The 19,174-nt window shown below is 41.1% G+C and overlaps 1 protein-coding gene across 4 annotated transcripts in view; it reads right to left on the bottom strand.

Moving 5' to 3' along the window:
* Window positions 1–19,174, bottom strand: part of NUP93 (nucleoporin 93) — a 79,078-nt gene that overhangs the window by 5,647 nt on the left and 54,257 nt on the right. For all 4 annotated transcript variants that reach the window (XR_010784309.1, XM_066557458.1, XM_066557459.1 and 1 more), the window contains 16 exons: window positions 18,711–18,785; window positions 16,543–16,632; window positions 15,117–15,256; window positions 13,374–13,506; window positions 12,245–12,402; window positions 10,592–10,757; window positions 9,715–9,808; window positions 8,442–8,633; window positions 8,088–8,214; window positions 7,905–7,977; window positions 7,534–7,578; window positions 5,936–6,052; window positions 5,193–5,311; window positions 3,203–3,320; window positions 2,743–2,826; window positions 1,903–2,031 (listed from right to left, as the gene is read on the bottom strand). Coding sequence is in view for 3 of the 4 variants with exons in the window: in XM_066557458.1 (XP_066413555.1) it covers window positions 1,903–2,031; window positions 2,743–2,826; window positions 3,203–3,320; window positions 5,193–5,311; window positions 5,936–6,052; window positions 7,534–7,578; window positions 7,905–7,977; window positions 8,088–8,214; window positions 8,442–8,633; window positions 9,715–9,808; window positions 10,592–10,757; window positions 12,245–12,402; window positions 13,374–13,506; window positions 15,117–15,256; window positions 16,543–16,632; window positions 18,711–18,785 (1,860 nt within the window). In the remaining variant the exon portion in view is untranslated. The remainder of the gene's footprint in view (window positions 1–1,902; window positions 2,032–2,742; window positions 2,827–3,202; window positions 3,321–5,192; window positions 5,312–5,935; window positions 6,053–7,533; window positions 7,579–7,904; window positions 7,978–8,087; window positions 8,215–8,441; window positions 8,634–9,714; window positions 9,809–10,591; window positions 10,758–12,244; window positions 12,403–13,373; window positions 13,507–15,116; window positions 15,257–16,542; window positions 16,633–18,710; window positions 18,786–19,174) is intronic.

The raw sequence follows: 19,174 nt of genomic DNA, 5'->3' as shown, positions 1-19,174 counted from the left end.
TTTCATCTACTGCCTTCAGGGAAAGCCAAAGGTTTTTAGGTTGCTGTTGGTGTGTGGATGGTAAATATGATAGCAGGAACTTACAAACTGAGAAGTGACTGAAGCCCATTCCATGGCTGGGAACTGTTACAAACACCATTCCCGATGCCTCTTTGGCCTTTTTCAGGGTGCTGTTAAACCAGTCTGTTATTCAACAGCCACAGAGAAACTCTGGAGGCTGGTAATGGGAAAGCTGTGAGAGTTTTCCCTAGACTGACCTAATTGCCAACATCTCCCAGGACAGTTTCTCTCTCATGCTGTCATTCACCACCAGTGGACTGACAACTGGACAAGGTGGCCTGGAAATCACTCATTCTGCTCCAGTCAGTGTCTCCCAGCCTGCTCCCAAATGTGTCAGACAGTGAGGCTGTGTAATTACATCTGAGCTGCTGCTTTTCAGTGGAGGTCAAAACAGGCAGTAGATGAAAAAAAAAAAAAAAGCTTGTCAAGGTGTCTGACTTTGGAGTTAAAGTATTAAGAGATTAAGAGGCAAAAACTCTCACCATGACTAAGAAAGGTTGAGGAGGGGTATAAGTTACTGTTCTCTTTACCTTTGCAGTAGCAATGATACCAGAGCTGGTCTATTTTCAAAAATCAAACCAATACTTTGGGAAGAACAAACAGAGGTTTGCAGAGGTTAAGAGCAGCCTGGAGGGCTAGATGTTCTATTGGCTGTAATTACTTAATGAACATTACAGTTACTTGCAATTTTAAATAAGACCATAGATAATTTAAAAAAAATTAATTCCATTCCATTCATGACCTAATTTTGCCAAGATAATGCCTTTGGGCTGCTCCAGAGAGTTCACCAGCCCTGACTGGGGTGAGGAGCCTATGACATTGCTGTCATGCACTCACAGCATCTGGGCCAGGGCTGTCACCACAGCCATGGTTTCCAGGACTGCAGGCTGGGCTCCCTGCAATCTCTGCCTGAAATCTGACAAAATGGATCAGGCCAAGTGGGACAGGACTTTGTTCCCTTATTCCCAAAACTAATTAATTATATACATTAAAGAAAAAAATACCTAAAACACAGCTTGGGTGATTTCATTCTGAAATAAACACAGTGCAGAAATGCCAGCTCTGACCCCAAAACTGATCTTTTCTAGTCCACCTCCAAAGTGGGACAGGAGATGTTTTGCAGAGAGCATTACTGGGTTCAGGGGGCTCCAGCAGTTCTACTCCCCTCCATCCTGCCAGCTCCATGCTGCTCCTGCTCAAGTCCCACCTATGGCAGCAGGATCCTGCTCAGGGTGGTTGGCAGAGCTGTGCTTGGCACCAGAGGCAGATTCAAGGGCTCTCATTTCCTCTCTGGGGGATGCTGCTCCCTGCTATGTAGAATAAGAGTTACAAACAGCAACTATCTTTTCTTCTGATGAACAGAGGGATCTGAATCTGCCTGTTCTGATGGATCTGAAGAAAAGCCAGGGATTTCAAACACCTGCTCAAGGAAAGGTAATTTTTCACTTGCATTTTCTACTGGGCAATGTGCCAAGACTGTTAAAGCTTCTGAGAGGGTCTGATTTCCCCACAGATTTGCTTCCCCAGAGATTATTGAAAAGCTGCCCTTCTCCAGGGAAGTTCAGGAGACAAATTCTGGTCATGCACAGCCTGCTGAAGCTCATGTCTGCCATCTCTGTCCAGGTGAATGAGATTTTGCTGAAGGAATACCTCTCTCCCCACATCTGTAATGCCCTCATTTCTTCACACCATTAAAATTGCCTGAGCTGCCTCCCAAGTGAAACAATCTAAATTCCCTGCTCCTGCACTCTTGGAAGAAATTCTTCAGGGTAAGAAAAAAGGGCAACCAGCAGAGAATAGGATATAGGAAAACTTGTCAGACAGTGAGAATTATATTCTTACCGAATCTCTGTCTTCCATTACCCGCTGGGGTCTGGCAGGAGTGGTTGGGCTTGTGCCTTTCATCCTCTTATACTTGGTGAATAAAATATTCATGGTTGCAAGCAGGACCTCAGATAAATTGTGTTTGATCTACACAAATGAGGGGGGGGAAAAAGTCACATTGCAGCAAAAGCAGGTTGACAGAACTATGAGCCTTACTATACAGATTCCTGTAACAGTCATAGGTGTGATGGTTACCCCTGCTATGACTGCATCATCCAGTAGAAACTCTACCCAGAGCTCTGAGACAGACATGCCCAATGGCTGCACCTTCATGTTTGATAGCAGCAGGTCAGATAAAACCCAAAGCACCCAAATACACACAACCACTGCCTAAAAAAGAAGTGTCACCCTCCAGTTAAAACAGTTCAAGAGCAGTAACAGCTTTACACTATGCTTCATTAGCTAATGCACAAATCCATTAAATCCTGTAATTTAGAGGGAAGGAAACAAACCCTACAAATGCTTAGTGACCATTAAGAGCACGGAAGAACTAAGTTACCAGCAAGTTAAAAGTTTTCAATATTCTGAACTCTTGAATGAAACTCAGTAAGTTCAGGGAGACTCACATCCACAGATATTTTCTTCAAAATGGAGACAGGATTTCTGGGTAGGGAAATCTAGTGCTCAAAAGAGCAGCATTAAGGAGAAAAAGCTGCAAGCCAAGAGTATACTTGTATGAAACAAAATAATCTCATCCTTTTTCTCTGCTAAAGAATAAGAATGATGAGATGACAAGGTTTTAAGATCCTTTTAACAAAGCAAAAGGCTTTAGGAAGCTAAACCCAAGACATGACTTACTTCATCGCTGAAATTCCGGAAGGCAGCGACTCTCTCCTTGACGCAATCCTGGCTAAGAGGTACAAGCTTCAGGCGTTCAATAATCTTCAAAAAGAAAAGCAGGAATCAAGACAGATAATCAGCATTCTATGTGCCATATATTAATAAAGTGTAATTTTGAATGTTAATGAAATGCTCCTGTTTCCATTCAAGAGAATTCATTTCATTGTCATTTACTGGTTTATCTCCTCACTTTGTTGAGCACAGGAATATAATATATTCCATGTCTACAAAATAGCTCCACCAGGAAGATCACCCTGTTTATCAAGCAACAGGAAAGAAACACCTTTTTAAATTCCTGTAACACTGCAGTCCCTTCTAACTCATTAAATAAAATTTTTAAAGTGATGTTATTTGAGACATTCTGGGCTTTCAAGGGCATTAGGAAGGTTACACTTCAAACAGAACTCTTAAAACTTACATCAAAGGCCCTGTCAACGTGACCAGCGTGATATTCATCAAAAAATGTGATTAAGTCTAGCAGAAGGTAGAACGTGGAGTCAATGGATTTCTTTGCACTTATCCCCTGCGCTTTGTACCTGAAAGAAATTGCGTGACAGTTTTATTGTGCAAAATGGCAACCGTTTATAACTGTGCCCTTGCAATTCTTGGAAGTGGAGACATCAAACTCAAGGGCAGAGGGCATTTAACAAAGGACAGCTTTCATTTTCCTTAACCAGGAGGCAGAATTTTCCCAGGTTGTGGCTTTTTAAAAACACTGTTAATCACTTCCAGTTTTGCAAATCCAGCATTTGTTTCCTTTAAAATGTTTACATTTCCCACATTCATGGGGAAACAGTGCCAGGCAGCAGAGACCCGCAAGGCAAGCTCTGTACCAGCATGTTTAACATGCTGTTTTACAGCAGACAATCCTCCAGCACAACTGCCTGCTTCAGGCAAGAAGTTAAGACTTAAAAGATGGATTAAGAGTTCCTGCACACTCTCAGGAGCTACACTGGCTATGGGATGAACTGGAGGGCTGCCTGCTCTCACTCCTAACTGCATGAGGGCACAAAGGAGCTGTTTCACTTTTGTTGGGTGTCTCCCCTGCTCCAAAAGCATCACAAGAACACACAGGAGGAATGCTGCATCCCTACAGCACTGTCATCAGGACAGTACACATGGAAAAGCCCTGTCTTACACTTAACTGGCAAGAAGATGTGCTAGTCAGAACTGCTCTGGCTTTGCAATCACCCAGGTTTGCAGCTGTGAAGTGGCATTATTGCACAGCAGTATTTAGTGCTTTCAGACAGATCAAAGCATGTAGCAAAGCAAAAAAGCCCATTACAGCCTTTGCTGAAGCTTTAACTCAAGCCATAGATTTAATTCTCTTTAATGTCTGCCACCAAATCAGTCTCTCACCAAGTCAATACAGCACCAATTTTCACTTGATCCCAGCCTGCCCAAATGAAGCAAAGGCTGACTAGGAGTGACTGGCAAATGCCACTTGTCAAAAGAAGAAAGGCAGAGGGGTCTCATGGAAATCAGAACATTTCTGTATTTGTCTTCCCAATTTCAAAGTGCCAGCAAGTGGGCTTGGTTTATTTTTATTCTCTTTGCAGCTCAATGATTGATAAAAACCACTAAGGTATTTCTCATAGGAACCCACATTTTGCTCTAGTAAAACACAGGAATTGTGCCCGGCAGTGACTGTGACAAGATGAACAATTTAAAAAAATCATGGACATATTTTGCAACTACAGCTTTTCAGAATCAGGTTATTCCTCACTTCTAGCTGCTAATGAATCTTGAGCACTGATGTCTCTCAAGCACATACCCTAATTACTATACAGACATGGCAGGGGACATTCCTTTCAGTTGCTTCCTTTCTTTCTGGACATCACACTGTACTTGGCATTAATATAACAGGCTGTGGAAATGAGGTCCACTGCTTGCATTAGCCATACACAGTTCATCTTAAATACTCCCTTTTTAGCCTTCATTAAAGCAACAGTTTTCAGACAGCTACTGAACAATTGCTACAACTCAGAATTACTGGGTGTAATTCTGAGTTGCAGCTCTCTCTTAATACTATTTCAAACAAGTGAATTGCATGCAACAACTCAGCAACTGTTACAATATTTTGCTTTAAAAACAATATAAAACATACAATTCACGATATTTATTGTTCCTTAACAGACTCCATCTCCAGCTGGCAATCCTGTTTCACCTACAGATAAAACTTGTTGTCAAATTTACCTGACCTGCCCCTGAAGATTTCTGGTTTCAGTACTGCAAGCCATCATGAGCAGGACAGGGTAAATTCTGACCTCTTCTTTGTCTTTCTAAATATACTGCTGTGGATGCCACAGTCCAGCCTGCAGAGATGGCAGGAACTAACACCCACAGCTCTGACAGTCCCAGGTCATGCTGAGGTGAATCACCCAGTCCTGCCCCTACCTGAGTCTTACCTCTCAGCAATGGAATGGGCCATGTTCTTCAAACGCTCCTTGTTTGACTGGGGAGTGCTGATCTGGGGAACAACTGGACTGAGCAGCTTGTTCATCAGTTCTAAAACTTTGTCAGGGTTCTGTTGGCATTGAAGTTACACAAATAAAAGGAGCATGATGAAACATGGTGTTTTAATCTCATTGAAAAAGCAGAAAAGTCTCATGCAGTGGTGCCTACTGCAAGCCCAGAGCCACTTCCCTCCCATAATGAGTCAAGATCATATTAGCTACAAGCAACATAATGCTGCTGGGTCACAAGAAAAAGCATTTCCCTCTAGCTCTTCTCTAAAACAGTGGTTATGGTTGTATCCACCTCTATTTCCAAAGGGAACAAGAGTACTCAGTATAAAGACCAACAATTTTAGACTTCAGTTCAACATCTATGAAATTGGAAGAGTACACTCCAGGTAAATAACTGCACTAGACTGAATTAAATCACGTGTGGGACACTCTCTTCAAAAGAGCACATTGATCAGGACCACAGTGTCCTAAATCAGAATCCCTGGAGTGCAATCCATCTGGATGTGCTAACTAAAACATCTCTTCATGCAGCCTATGGCTCTGTTCTTCCAACAGCAGAAATAAGCTGCCTGAATAAGGGCAATTCAATCTCCGAGATGAAATTTAACCTCCTAATCACAGGTAGACTGTTTGGAAGGAAAAAAGGTGAACCAAGTATACAAGGCAGCCCACAAGACATGTACCTTTGCAAGGTCATAGAGTTTTGCAGCTTCCTCAAACAATCCTTTATTTTCTGCTGCAGAAGCCACTTTGTTAATAATGGATTTCGTGTCACTTGTAAACTTGTCTATCACTCCAGGCTAAAGAGGTGAGACAAAAATGAAAAGAGGAATCAGAAGGTTCAAACTTTCCAGAATATTCTGTCAAGGCAATGAATATTTTACATGTTGGCTTATGATTGGAATAGCCTGTACATTTCCATGGGAATGTGCAAAAATGAGACATTAAAAATAGAATGAGCTCTTGCAAGAGGGACTCTCTCCTAAATGGAGTCAGCACTGAGACATCCTTGGTTTCTAATTAATTCAAAAGGACCCAGATAAAATAACTCAGAGTTTGAGCTGTTAATTGCTGATGACACAGAGAAGAAAACACAAAAGACTTCAGCACATAGCATTCCAAGGGCTCCAGGGATGCAGTTTGTTTATACTGGCATGATAGGTTGCCAATGAAATCTCACACAGATAAATGAAAGGGCAACAAGAATTTTAAAACAAATAATAAGCATGTAGAATAAAAGACATGAAAGAGTCAAGAACATCTGGAAATTACTGTAGTTGAGGATGCAAAAATTAGACTGTATCATCTAGAAGAATTTATCTTAAAGCTAAAATTGTTGGTTTCACACTAAAGAAAGTGCAAAACAACAAAATATTTGTGACGGTTATCAAGTTACCTTGTTCTCTTGTATGCAATCTCACTGCTTTTGAAATGAGAAAATAAAGCCATCTAAAAGAAATTCCTGCCAGAAATAACTATTCTCCTATATTTTTGACAGCAGTATGAGCCCTAATCTTAAAATTAAGATGTAAATGATTCTGCAGTCTGCTTTACACAGAAATCTTCCAAAGTTGTCACAGCAAACAGAAAAACTTCATTGATTATCTAAAATTTTCATCATTTGCATGCACTCTCCTGTTTGCAGGTAAAACCTTAAGGTTTCCTTTATCTTCTGACTGTGTAATCTTACATTTCACTATTAGGAAACTGCTTTTACACTGGAAGTAAGATCTGTCACATCTAAAAAATGGCTGAACTTTGATCCAGTACTTACTCTCACCTGTATGAAGGTCAGATCAGCTGTGGCTATGCTTGTGGTCTGTTAGCCCTTGCTCCTTTAATTACAAGGATTTTTCAAGAACTGCAATACATTTCTTCTGTGAGGTGAATGAGGATGTCATAAATCATTTTCACATGCACACCTCAGTTAACAGAACACTCTCACACACCTACTTAAACTAAACTTCATTTCCTGCTGGGAAGACAAAATTCTGATCCCACTAAAGTTACCTGATGCCATTTGCTTCTTCAGTTACACCAGCTGTCTAGAGGAACATAGTTTGCCCTGCAGTTCCTGACCTGCCTTTTGTTAGGGCAGGTCACAGATTATTCTGTAAAAGGATCTCATACTGGGAGAACTTGAATGTATTCAAACAAAGTAATAATTTAGCTAGTGAAAAACAGAGAGAAGCAAAATAGCCTCATGACTACTTTGGAAATTATACATAGGAAATCATACATAGGTTGTACTTTTAATATAAAATATAAATTGTGAACTCACCTTCCTACTACCATCCTTTTCCAGCTTTCCAAGAATCATGTCAAACTACATCCACATAGATGTAAAGTAAGAAAAAACAGGAAACAAAAATAGAGATCAACTGCACATATTTCATAACATAGTTATTAAGTACAAAGACACAATAATGGAATGAAAAACCATGACCAATATAAAAAGTATTTGTAACTAAATAGCAGGCAAAAATATACGATTAAATGTCTTAAACACAAGGCCATTGCAAGATCTTCTCTCATCTGGGTCTGCATCATGTAGAAAGAGTAAGCAACTCTAAGACTGTCCTGACTAATAAAGATTTTAAAGAAGAAATGAATTTCAGTTTAACTGAGGAAGGCAAACGTGGCCAAACGCACCTCTCTGCTTTCAATTACTATTTCACTAACGCAACGCAAGAACATGTTCTCTCCTTGGCTGTCCTTCTCGTTCCTATAAAACAGAGAGGGAGAAAGGTGCTTCTGTTTCCGAGAACTTTCCAGATAAGAATAATGAAACAGTAATAATTAGGAGAATATCTAAAGACATATATTGGCTCCTACCTGAGAAAGTAAAAGTACTGCAGAGCTTCCCTTGGATCTGTTGATTCAAACTTACGGGTGTAAAGCATCAAAAGCCGCACAAAATTTAAACGTCTGACACCAGGAGGGTCACCAGCTTCATGGCTTACTGCAATGTCAGAAACAGCACTGTCAGAGAATCTGATGTCAGGAAAATACTGATCTTCATCTCAAATTAGTCAGAACCATGATCCAGAGCTCTAATGCAACTGAAACAATTAACTAGTATGAAATTGTTCTGATAAATCTTTGATGAATCACACAGACCTGCAGTTTCTAGAGGGTACTCTGAGGGCTAAGAAAATATTCCTTTACTGTAAAGTAAATAGGACTTACATAGCTGTGCACTCTGCCCAGATGCTTTCAGGAGCAATTTTAACTCAAACAGGACCAAAGCAACATGAACAGCGTGACAGCGCAAGCGCTCTGTCCGGAAAAGAAAAGCAATTGCAGCTTCAAACTGTGCTGTCAAGAACAACACTTGGAAGTAGAGAAACGGTGGCTGGTTCACTGCAAAATGTGATTCACCTGAAAAAAAACACAACACATAGCATTTTCACATAATTTTCATGATTTTGCCATCAGACACGACTGACAGTGGACTCTGCCTGCCACAGTGCATCATTAGTGTTTATTAGGTGCCACCTGAAATCAATCACAGTACACAAAACTTAATTCCTAACCACACATCAGTGGCTCACCTACAACTGTGCCACTGCAGATTTATCATGAAGGACCACAGCATAAAGACATATTCAGAAAGTGAAACAGAATAAGCAGTCACTCAGAAAAGTTCCTTTGTTCTTTTCAGACAACAAACCATCAACTCAGATCAACTCTGATAGATTCTTTAAAGATCACAACTTCTTGTCTTCTTTATACTTATGCCAAGTGGTACAAATAATGTTAAAAACATGGATTTTCCTACTCAGTGACACCAACAGTAGCTTATTATCTTTCTTCTCCACACATTTTATCTCACACACATTATCTGAGTGTGAGTGGTACTACAAACTAGAAGGCCATGGAGAATCAAACTCAGTATGTTTTGGATAGTTCCAAATGACTTAATTTTGATTGACTGGAAGACAATTACAGGAAAATGTATACTGTGGATGTTCTTAAAACCTTCTGAAATGGAAGGAATTGTGACTTGGGCTCCCAGAAATTTGTTTGAAATACTAATTTAAGGGAAAAAGAAACACCCAACGCACACAGTGGAAAAGCTTGGAAATACATGCCTACATTAGGTAGTGACTGCTTTTCTGTTCTGTGTTTCCAAAGCTGGAAGTTCTGCTAAAGGACTTTTGCATATTTATGGTGAGAGAAAGCAACCCACAATTAATGGATAAAGTAGAAACAGCAGCAGTGTTGCTCACAGATGAGTATTAACTCTGGATTGCTGGGAAAACATGGGACTCATTCATCATGTCTTACTGAAATCTGGCACGACTCCAGGGAAGCAGGCTGTCCATGGAGAGAAGATGCCTGTCACTAGTGGAAAGCTGCAGGGTTTTTGTGCAGTCTGGGGTTTGTGTAATAAGAACTGGAAAGTGACCTCAGCAGAAAAGCAGAGCCCCAGGTAAGACATCACTCTGTGGTTTCTCACCATAGTCTTCCAGCAGCTGCTTCTGGAACTGTGATAACGTCAGCCGGTCCTGCGGGGAGCTCGCGCCACCATCATCGAAACACACTTGGTTCAGCTAGAAAGCACATCCAAAAAAGAGAAGCACAGGTATTTCTCCTTGCACAAGCAATGCACTTATAAGATATTCATTCCATCTGAGCCCCTCCTAGGATTTAACCAACTGATTAGAAACTGCATCTAGTCACAACATCAGCTCCATGCACTGCTGGGAAGCAGAGATCTCTAAGGCAGCAGCAGCTGAAATCCATGCAGATATAACTCCACGGTTCTGTGTCCATCCATGTCAGCAGACTCTGATGCTGGGACTCTGAACACTCTCAAACAGCATTTTTTGCCACAAATACAATAGTGACAAATACATCATTCTACCACCCTTTTTCTGATAAAGAGGAGAAACAGGTACCAACCAGTATCTATCATGCCCTTGCCAAAACTGTAAGGACTTCAGAGACATTGACAGCATTGTGTCTGGTCAATTCACACTGACATTTCAGACATCCGCCCAGGAAGGAGAATTCAAAGAATCCTCACTGTAGCAAGCTAATACTGTTTGCAATAACAGGTGACAAAGATCAGTGTCAAATGAAGAACATGACACTTCCAAAGACAACTGTACCCAAACTAACACCTGATAGCACAGAGGAAAATAGAGCAGCCCTGCGATTCAGGTTCCCAGCCTTGCACTATTTTCAAGGTCAGGTCACATGTGCTACCATTGATGCAGAACACCAGATCTAGAAGTAGGAAGGGTAGCAGAGCAGTGGAGAAATATGGTACCATTTAGACCTGTTCTTACAAAAAGAAAAATCAAACACCACAACCCCAACACCAGACTTACTTTTAGCCAAAGATAATCTTCTGTTTTATCAGCAACTTCACTCTGGTTGTCTGTAATGTCACAACGACCAATGATACAATAAACAGCCCTCTTGTAGGGGTCAGTGTTATTCCTCAGAGCTCGTCTGTAGTGAAGACGCAGTTTATTCTCTGTGGCAGGAGACAATCTAAGGAAAAGAAAAGATGGAAGGAAAAGACATGAAACCCATTTTTCCTATATGAGGAAACCTGGATACAAATCAATATAAATAGGTTTATATCAACAGCAAAGGCATAATGACAGCAAGCACTGGCCAATATTTCTTGCATTTCCAGTTCATATCTGAAGATGCATACATGAATTTAAACACATAATTCAAGTTATGGAGGATCACCTTCAAATGCTCACTGCAGGGAAAGAGTCCACATATGACAGTCTCTTTGGGGTACAATAATACTGTGGCAGATGAGCTGTTCTTGTCTGACTCTGCTATTGCATCATTTCAGAAAAAGAGAGCTCACAACATTTTTGTAAGTCTTTGTGTTAGTAACTAACAAGTGAGTAGGTCATTGTACCATGAGGTCTTTCAGGAGAGACACTTTCATCATTATAAAACACTGCCATAATGTTCTTCGTCATTGTTTTTTTTCTTGCAACCTCTTGTTGAGAATTTAATAGAATTTAATCAATAAAGTGTTCTAGACTAAGGCATTGTTTGTCAAATCTGCAGGCACAGCACTTTTTCATAGCTGTAATAAAAACAAAATAAATCTATTATGTTGTATCTCATAAAAGTGTTTATAATGAAAACAGTGACAGTATCTTCAACAAGGTTTCTGCGACAACCTTGATATAATGAGCATTCCTAGATACTCTCTACAGAACAGGTTGATTTACAGAAGAATACCATGGCATACCATACTTGGTAAATGGCACTTGGATTTTTATCCTTTCAGTTTATTTTGTTAGCTTGGTTAGTTATTTTTTTATTGGTCTGTTTGTTGGTTTTCTGAGGTTTTTTTTTAATTCACTGCAAGTGAAAAGATGGGAAAGAAAACCACTGTGGAGTTCAGAGCACACCTTAGGGTGCACTACCTTAACCACTTTGCAACCACATCAGCAGCAGTTTGGCCAATGGCCTCTGTCCAGTGCTGGACAGCAAGAACTGGAAGAGGAGAATAAACACAAGAAAGATGTGAGAGTGAGGCCTCTAACAAACACTGCTTGCTTTTCCTGTGTGGCATTCTCATGAAAACAGGTGTAGTAAAAAGTGTTCCCCAAAGGAAATTCAGCTAAAATAGGCAACAGGGGAAATAAAAAGATACAGGATTTGTGACAGCAGATTAAATCTGATCTATTGTATGCCATATCCCACTGTTATACTGGGCTTATCCTTCTGTAAAAAGTAACGTTGCACCACACTGTATTATTTTTGAAATGTAAATTTTGACTATTTTCAAACAACTCTTTCTCTGTTGAGATTTCTCAACTTCAAAGCCACAAATTAAAATATGCAAACTTCCACATGTAATTTAGGTAGGTAATATAAACCTCAGGCAACCATCATCACCAGAAGAGACCTGAGCTTTTTGTATTTCTACCAAACCACTGATAATTTCACTACTCCACAGCAATTCCCACCCCTCACAAGGATCCTTCCTAGTTCCCAATTACCTTCTGTCTTTACTGTGCATGTACTCCTGGAACCAGGTTTTGAACTCTCCCAGCTGGTGCTGAGCCCGTTTCACCACGTGCATGGCTGCAGTCAGATCTCCGCAGCGCATGCAGTAATAAATCAGTGCCCACACAGGATGGCCCTCCACCTCACCATCCTGAAAAGAAAGCAGGACACACTTAATTTTTTCTTAAAAGCAACATATTTGAATGATTTTTCTTTATCAAAGTGCCTCATTTATTATTTCTGCCCTTATATCCACACTCATATTGGTAAAAAATTCTGTTTGTTACAGAAGCCAGAGGTCATGAGGGTTAAGTCCTGGCAAAGCTCTACACATCTCAGCAGTGAAAGGTGTGATTCTCTTCTGCTTGCCCAGATTTCAGTTCTGAGAATCCCAGAATTAGCATATGATATCCTCCCCATGCAGGAGATTGATCTGGATTAGGCCACTGAGGCATTAAAAACATTTTCACTGAAACACAAAGATATTAAACTAATCACTGATCTCAGCAGGTAAGAGGAGGCAGGTAGACGTAGCTGTGTGTACTCCAGTGTAATAATTTATTATTTCTTCATTTAGGTTTTATTTCTAATTTTTCAACCTGGAGTGTCTATCTGATTATTTTGTAGATGCACAGCTATGCACATTTTACTACATGCAGGTAAGAAGGGTTTTATTCAGATTCCTAAATAAAAGGCCCAGGCTCCAATTCAGATGAATTCATTAGACATTTAGTGATGGTTTTACCATCTTACAATAAATGGAAAAAAAGAGAAAAAGCAAAACAGGGAGATAAAGTTACTGCTTTTTTGAACCATCATAATGCATTTTAATTCTTGCTTGTTGATTTCTAAGATGACGACCAGAAGACACCATAATTTCTAGAATTAGAACCCAAGCTACTGAACATCCAACCATGCTTTGGGACTAGGTCTGAATTCAAGAGCGATTTTGTCTGCCATCTCCCATTTTCCTAGTGAAAAGTTCTAGAGGAATAAGAGCCTGCTCCCCTAAAAGCAGCTTAACCAACAGAAAAGCCACTGGAGGCTGCCCTGGCTCCCCCTCTGCAGTGGGTGAACAGATGTGTGTTATTTTAGCTCAGAGGCTGACAGTGCTGCCCCTACCTGCAGACCAGGGACTGATGCTGGGAGTTTGATGTTCAGGAAGCTGCGGACCAGCTGGTACGTGCCTGGGACTCCACCCAGCTGAGCCTGGTGCAAGTTTCCAAAGACTGTCACAAAAGTGTAATTTTTGTAACTGAAACAACACGAGCAAAACAAACATGAACAGACTGAGACACACCTGCCACAAAAACATTCAGTGCATTTGAGATCTGACAGAACTAACCATTTAATGCAAATTAACTCTATGTTCAAACATTATCATTAAAACAAAATGAGGCACAAATCTTGGTCAGTTTAGGAAGATCCTTGTATTTAGCAGTCTCTGAACACACCAGGTCTGGAGTCTGTGGTGGACTGCTCCAGGTTCAGGAACTATCAAGTTCCTCTTATTAGGTTCTTGTAGTACAAAGTTAAGCTCAAATATATTAACTGGCAAAAAGCCTTTCCACCCTAATACTTTTAACTCTCAATCCTATAATGAAAGAACAGTTAAATACCACAGATGTGTTTGTCTCTCCTCCCTGCCCTATGGAAAAATATCAGCCTTAGGGCTATGGATTTACCAGAAGAAAATCCCAGAGAAAACAGGAATTTTAAAGAGGTCTAATCTCCACAGTTGGGAGCCTTGGGAAAGTACTACATATAACAAACTCCTAACTTCAGCTAGCAGTTAATGGCACTGTGAAAATTTAGCAAGTTGGATATATGGCAAAGCAGGTTAAGAGTCACTGGTTCATTGCACTCTGCTGAGACTGAGGAACTGGGAACAGAAGAGCCTTCCGATGCATCTGCTCCTCTGTGCGCAGGCAGCAGCTGCCACCACTGCTGGGTGACACTGAGTGCTGATGGGGTGTGACAACCAACTGCCAGGGCCAAGAAGAGGCTGTGCCAGGAGGTGAAGGCATCTCTTCTGTGCCAGGAGGTGAAGGCATCTCTTCCCACAATGCTGTGTCAGAGCACAGTGCTTTCTGTGCTCCAATGCAACCTCTGTCCCTAACCAATGCCCACATACCACCCTGCAGTTACTGCTTGCACAGGCTGGAAGAGCCTGCTGGCATCACACTGCAGCTACTGGAAAAGAGACCCTGCAACATCCACCCACATGTGCAGTGATGGGCATTTGGCTTTGGGCAGCTTCACACCCTGCATCTCTCCAAGAACTTTATCAGTCAAGGAGCTTAGGCCCCAGGGTACTTCCAAATACACACAGCAAACCACTTTCTAGTCTGAAAATCACTGCTACATGTCTCAACTTCAGCTTCTTCACATTTTCCAAAAACTTTTCAGTGAAGAAATGGCATGATCAGAACTTGACTCACTGCACCAGGTTTGTTCCCATGCTGTCCTCACGGGCTGCTGACAGCAACCAGCAATCAGAAAGGGAACATATAGAACAGAGAATGTTCTTTTGCTGAAGAGAAACAGATCACTTTCCTCAAGTGAAAAACCCCCACATATCACCATACAGATATAGAATATTTATAAGCAACATAGAAAAAAGAATAAAAGTCTTTGCATCTTCTAAACAACCTCCCCATGGATTCAAGGCCTTTTAAACTAGAACACTGTTAAACTAGAACAGTTTTTTATTCAAGTTGTTGCTCTAAGCCCTGCACAATAAAAAGACAGGCAAGAGACATGTCTGTGAGCAGCACGAGGTAGCTGACTCTAAGTGCACTACAAAGTCATTGTGGCTTCTTATGAGGGAACTCCATCAATGTGTACTGAGAGCACCCATCTCACCTTTCCTCCAGGTAGTGCAGAGCATGCCTCACAAACTCCATGCGCACCTCCATGTTGGTCCTGACTTTCAAGGCATCGCTGGCAGGAACCAGGGTGACGTCGGTCATTTGTTTCACCATGGCCCACATCTCAGAGATGTTCTGTAAAGAGTCATTCCATGCCCCAGCAATTAGAACAGAGATGAACAAACAACACTGTTCTGACTGCATTTAGATTTGAAATGGACATACTGGACACAGTCATGAAGGTAAGCTGCTTCTGTCCCACAGAATTCAAGTTTCACAGGCTTTTTTTGAATAATTCTTGTGCAAGAAGATGGCTATAAATGTTGTACCTGCAATTGTTCCCAAAAATTGACAACTATTTCAAAAACTAGGCTGGGTACTTGGTACTCAGGCTCTTGCTCATTATTTCTAGTTCACACTTCCTACTCAATATATACCACAGCATTATCAGCATTCCTGTAAGCAATGGCTCTGGCTGCTGTTGGAAAGCTGTGCCATCAGCTGTGATAAGAAGGACTAAGAGGACACTGATCACTGATCAGTTATAAAGAAAGGTTAAAAACCATCCAGATCTGCTTATTCACAAGGACAAGATCGTATCAGTGTTTACAGGACTAGGGCATCCCTGCTGAAATGGCAAAATACTGAGAACTAACAGCACTGTTCAATTGGGCAAGGGCAGCTCTTTGATCTTGGTGCTTCAAAGCAGCAAGAACACTGAAACTCCCCGTGCTGTCCCTTGCAAAACAAACAGAGCTGTTCAGAGAGAAGATGCACATCTGTAATTCAGATCCAATTGAAGGGTTTGCCCCTCAGCTTCTGAGCAGCTTTTTGCCTTCCCCATTTGCACAGTTTTTTCACAGCTTGACCGTGCTTCAGTATTCTCCTCCAGGCATTTCTCCAAGGTTTGTGCATTTGTTTTCTTTTTTAGGGTGGATCAAGGCAACACAATAAAAGGAATAGAAAAAAAGGGAAGCAGGCAGATAATTGATTTAAAGTCAATCCTAGGTGTTTTATCCTTTGCTATGAGAGCCTATTTCAGCTCTAGCAGAGTCTGATTGAAGACCCTTTACCCCCAACTAAATACCTTCAAAGGACACTAAGAGACCACACTTTGTAAACCAAACACAACAGAATCTATTTAAAATTAAAAGCAATTTTCCCTCAACAGCTTGTCACTTATGATGGGACGTCAGGTTCATTTCCTCCTCACTGTGTTAAGAAATGTTCACCATGACCAACTTCATCGCAGGTGGGTCCTGCTGTACTGGAGAAAATTCCAGAATTGCCTCTGTGTTTTCTGCGGAGCCATGCAATTTTTTTGGCAATATCAGTATTTTTCCCCCTGATATCAGCAGGCTGTTAATCACAGCCTGAAAACAGCTTAAATGCATTTCCTTATGTTAACTTATTGGCAGTACCTTATCATCCAGGCCTGCAGTAGCAGCACAGAGGTCCACCAGGTTAGGCTGCAGATGTCCATTCACTATCTTCTCATTATAAATATAAATCTAAAACATAATTAAAGTAAGCATGTTTAACAATACATATTATGCTCTGTTCCATCCTCAGACACAGCAGCAAAATCTAAATCAGGCTTCAAAACCAGTGTTCCCAGCAAGTCCCTCTGCTTCTCTCCCACATCAGCCACTTCCAACCCAATGGTAGAGGAATGGGCTTCAGCATCACCCAAGCTTGCACGCCACCTCAAAGCCCCAGGCCTGCCCAAGGCCAGCAGCAGCCCAGCTGCTCAGGGGTTTTGCATGGCAGAGCACTGTGCTGAATGCCCTGTTAGACTAACTGCAGCTAATTGCTGAAGGACAAAGATTCCAAGTGACCTGACAAGTGGATGGCTGTGATATTCCCCTGCACAGCAGCCTCCTACCTGCTGATGTGAAAGAAACAGGATTTTGCTGGTTTGTGGCAGTATTCAGGGAAATCTGAGACAGGGAAATGAACAGAAATCTGACCCTTCAGAGCCTGCCCTTGTATACACACACCTCCCTGTTTTAACTCTTGATCTTAACTGAGCTTTGTCTACTATTGTTTATTCTACTCTCCATCCAAAGACCTTCCATTATGTCCAAAAGTAACAATTCTCAATACAAGAAAGGCAATGTCATTGTACTTTAACTCCATTTGGCATGCAGCACTACTACAACATGCCCAGGCTGCAGACAAGATGCAGAGCTCAGGACTGCAAACAGAATGCAGCATCAGTGAAATGTGCCTGTGGATGTCGCCATGTTCCTATGAGACAGTCTGAACTATCCACAAAGAACAATTAACCACTTCACTGTAATTAAAACATGTTTCATGGCTGCTGATAAAGAGAAGCAGCATGGATCTCTAGCTCTCCTGCCTGACCTCCAGGTCTCCCAGCTCCCCACTGAAGCCACAGGAGCCCCACACAGACTGCTGACACTGTAGGAGGCTGACATAAGGACAGCTCAGCCTGTGAGGATGCAGTGACTGCACCAAGTGTTTTGGTGGCCACAAACATCACATTTCCAGGTCACACTGCAGCAGTCTGTGCACAGCCTGTGACCCTGACAAGGGCCCACTGGCCATGATGACTCCACAGCCACCCCAGAGCCAGGACTGCTACAGAGACTGGGCTTCCCATACCCAAAATCAGCACAGAGAAACACTGATGGCTTCAAAGCACAGACAGTTATGCTTTAAAGAAGACTTTTACTGTGGGTATATTACAGTAGATATGAACTAAATTAACAAGCTACTAAGAGCCACTAAATCAAATGTACGCTTTATCAGCACAACCATGAACCTTTTGCTATTAGTTTCTTCCCAGTTACCATAACTGAATGCAGATGTAGGAAAACAGATGCACAAGCTGTCTCTGCCTCAATGCAGACTGAGCCAAAGCACACAATAACAGTAATTGTGTGCAAATTAAGCAACATCGTTTCACATATTCCATTTTGCAAAATCAAGTCCTTTTCCTTCATTTTGTTCTCAACAGTGCTGGTAAACAGATAATCTCAAATAACAACAGTAACAAATTGGTTATGTAAAGGTTTATCAGTTTTCCCTGAAAATTTTCTGAGGGTGTCTAATGCTACCAGGCATGTTAATTCATAGCTGATGCACTAAAGCCTTTCATAAGCAATGTCATTAAAATAGGATATAATTCAACAAACATCAGGATTAACACTTCAGCATATTTTTTCCTACACACATACACGAGAAAAATTATCTTCCACATATGAAAATAAAGGGAATATAAAGCCTTCATTTATAAACAATTATGCATTGACACAAATCCTAAAAAATCTGCTTTTGAAAACTTAAAAGAATTTCAGTTTCCTTTACAAGCATAAATGCTTTCTACAGTCATATATGGTGCTTAGGATCTCTTTTTGACAAAAAATATCCTGTAGCAAGCAGGATGAGTATGTGTCTAAAAGCATCAAGATTTATGCATTTGTCAATAGCATTTTATCTCTAGGCAGATATTTTCATGTTTTACCTACCATATTTTCCTTTACACTAAGTGCCAATCTTTATTTTCCCTGTCTCTCTCCACACAGGACACGGTGTTTAATGAAGTTTTTTCACTTCCACTCACCTGACGAGCATATGCCATCTCCACACTGTCCATGGAGCTGCGACCTGGAGGCCCCACCTCCCCAACATAGCTGGGCTGTTGAATGAGAAGCATACAGGAAGATATGAATTTTAGAATTGCCACAATGCATTTTACCAATACATCTGCTCCTAAAGAACAGCGAAACCATGTTCCTGACAGAACTAAAGCCAGGGTTTTGAACCATCTACAGAGAAAAAATGCAGTCTCACTGCAATACCCCATTATCTTCCCAATATAGCTTAAACTTTCTAAAGTGACAGAAATCCTCCTTATTCAGTGCACAAACCAACCATTAGCTCTCTAGAATCAGGACATCAGTGTCTCTTAGTAGCACCTTATAATTTTAATTCTTTGCTTTTGTTTCTTGAAAGGTTGCTTCTTGTCAATGTCTTGCTGTGAGGCATCTACTCTGAACCTCGATCACAGCAAGGATATAGAATTCA

This window comes from Molothrus aeneus, chromosome 11 (assembly GCF_037042795.1).
Source record: "Molothrus aeneus isolate 106 chromosome 11, BPBGC_Maene_1.0, whole genome shotgun sequence".
In the NCBI taxonomy this organism is placed as follows: Eukaryota; Metazoa; Chordata; class Aves; order Passeriformes; family Icteridae; genus Molothrus; species Molothrus aeneus.
This window is presented reverse-complemented; position numbering and strand designations above follow the sequence as displayed.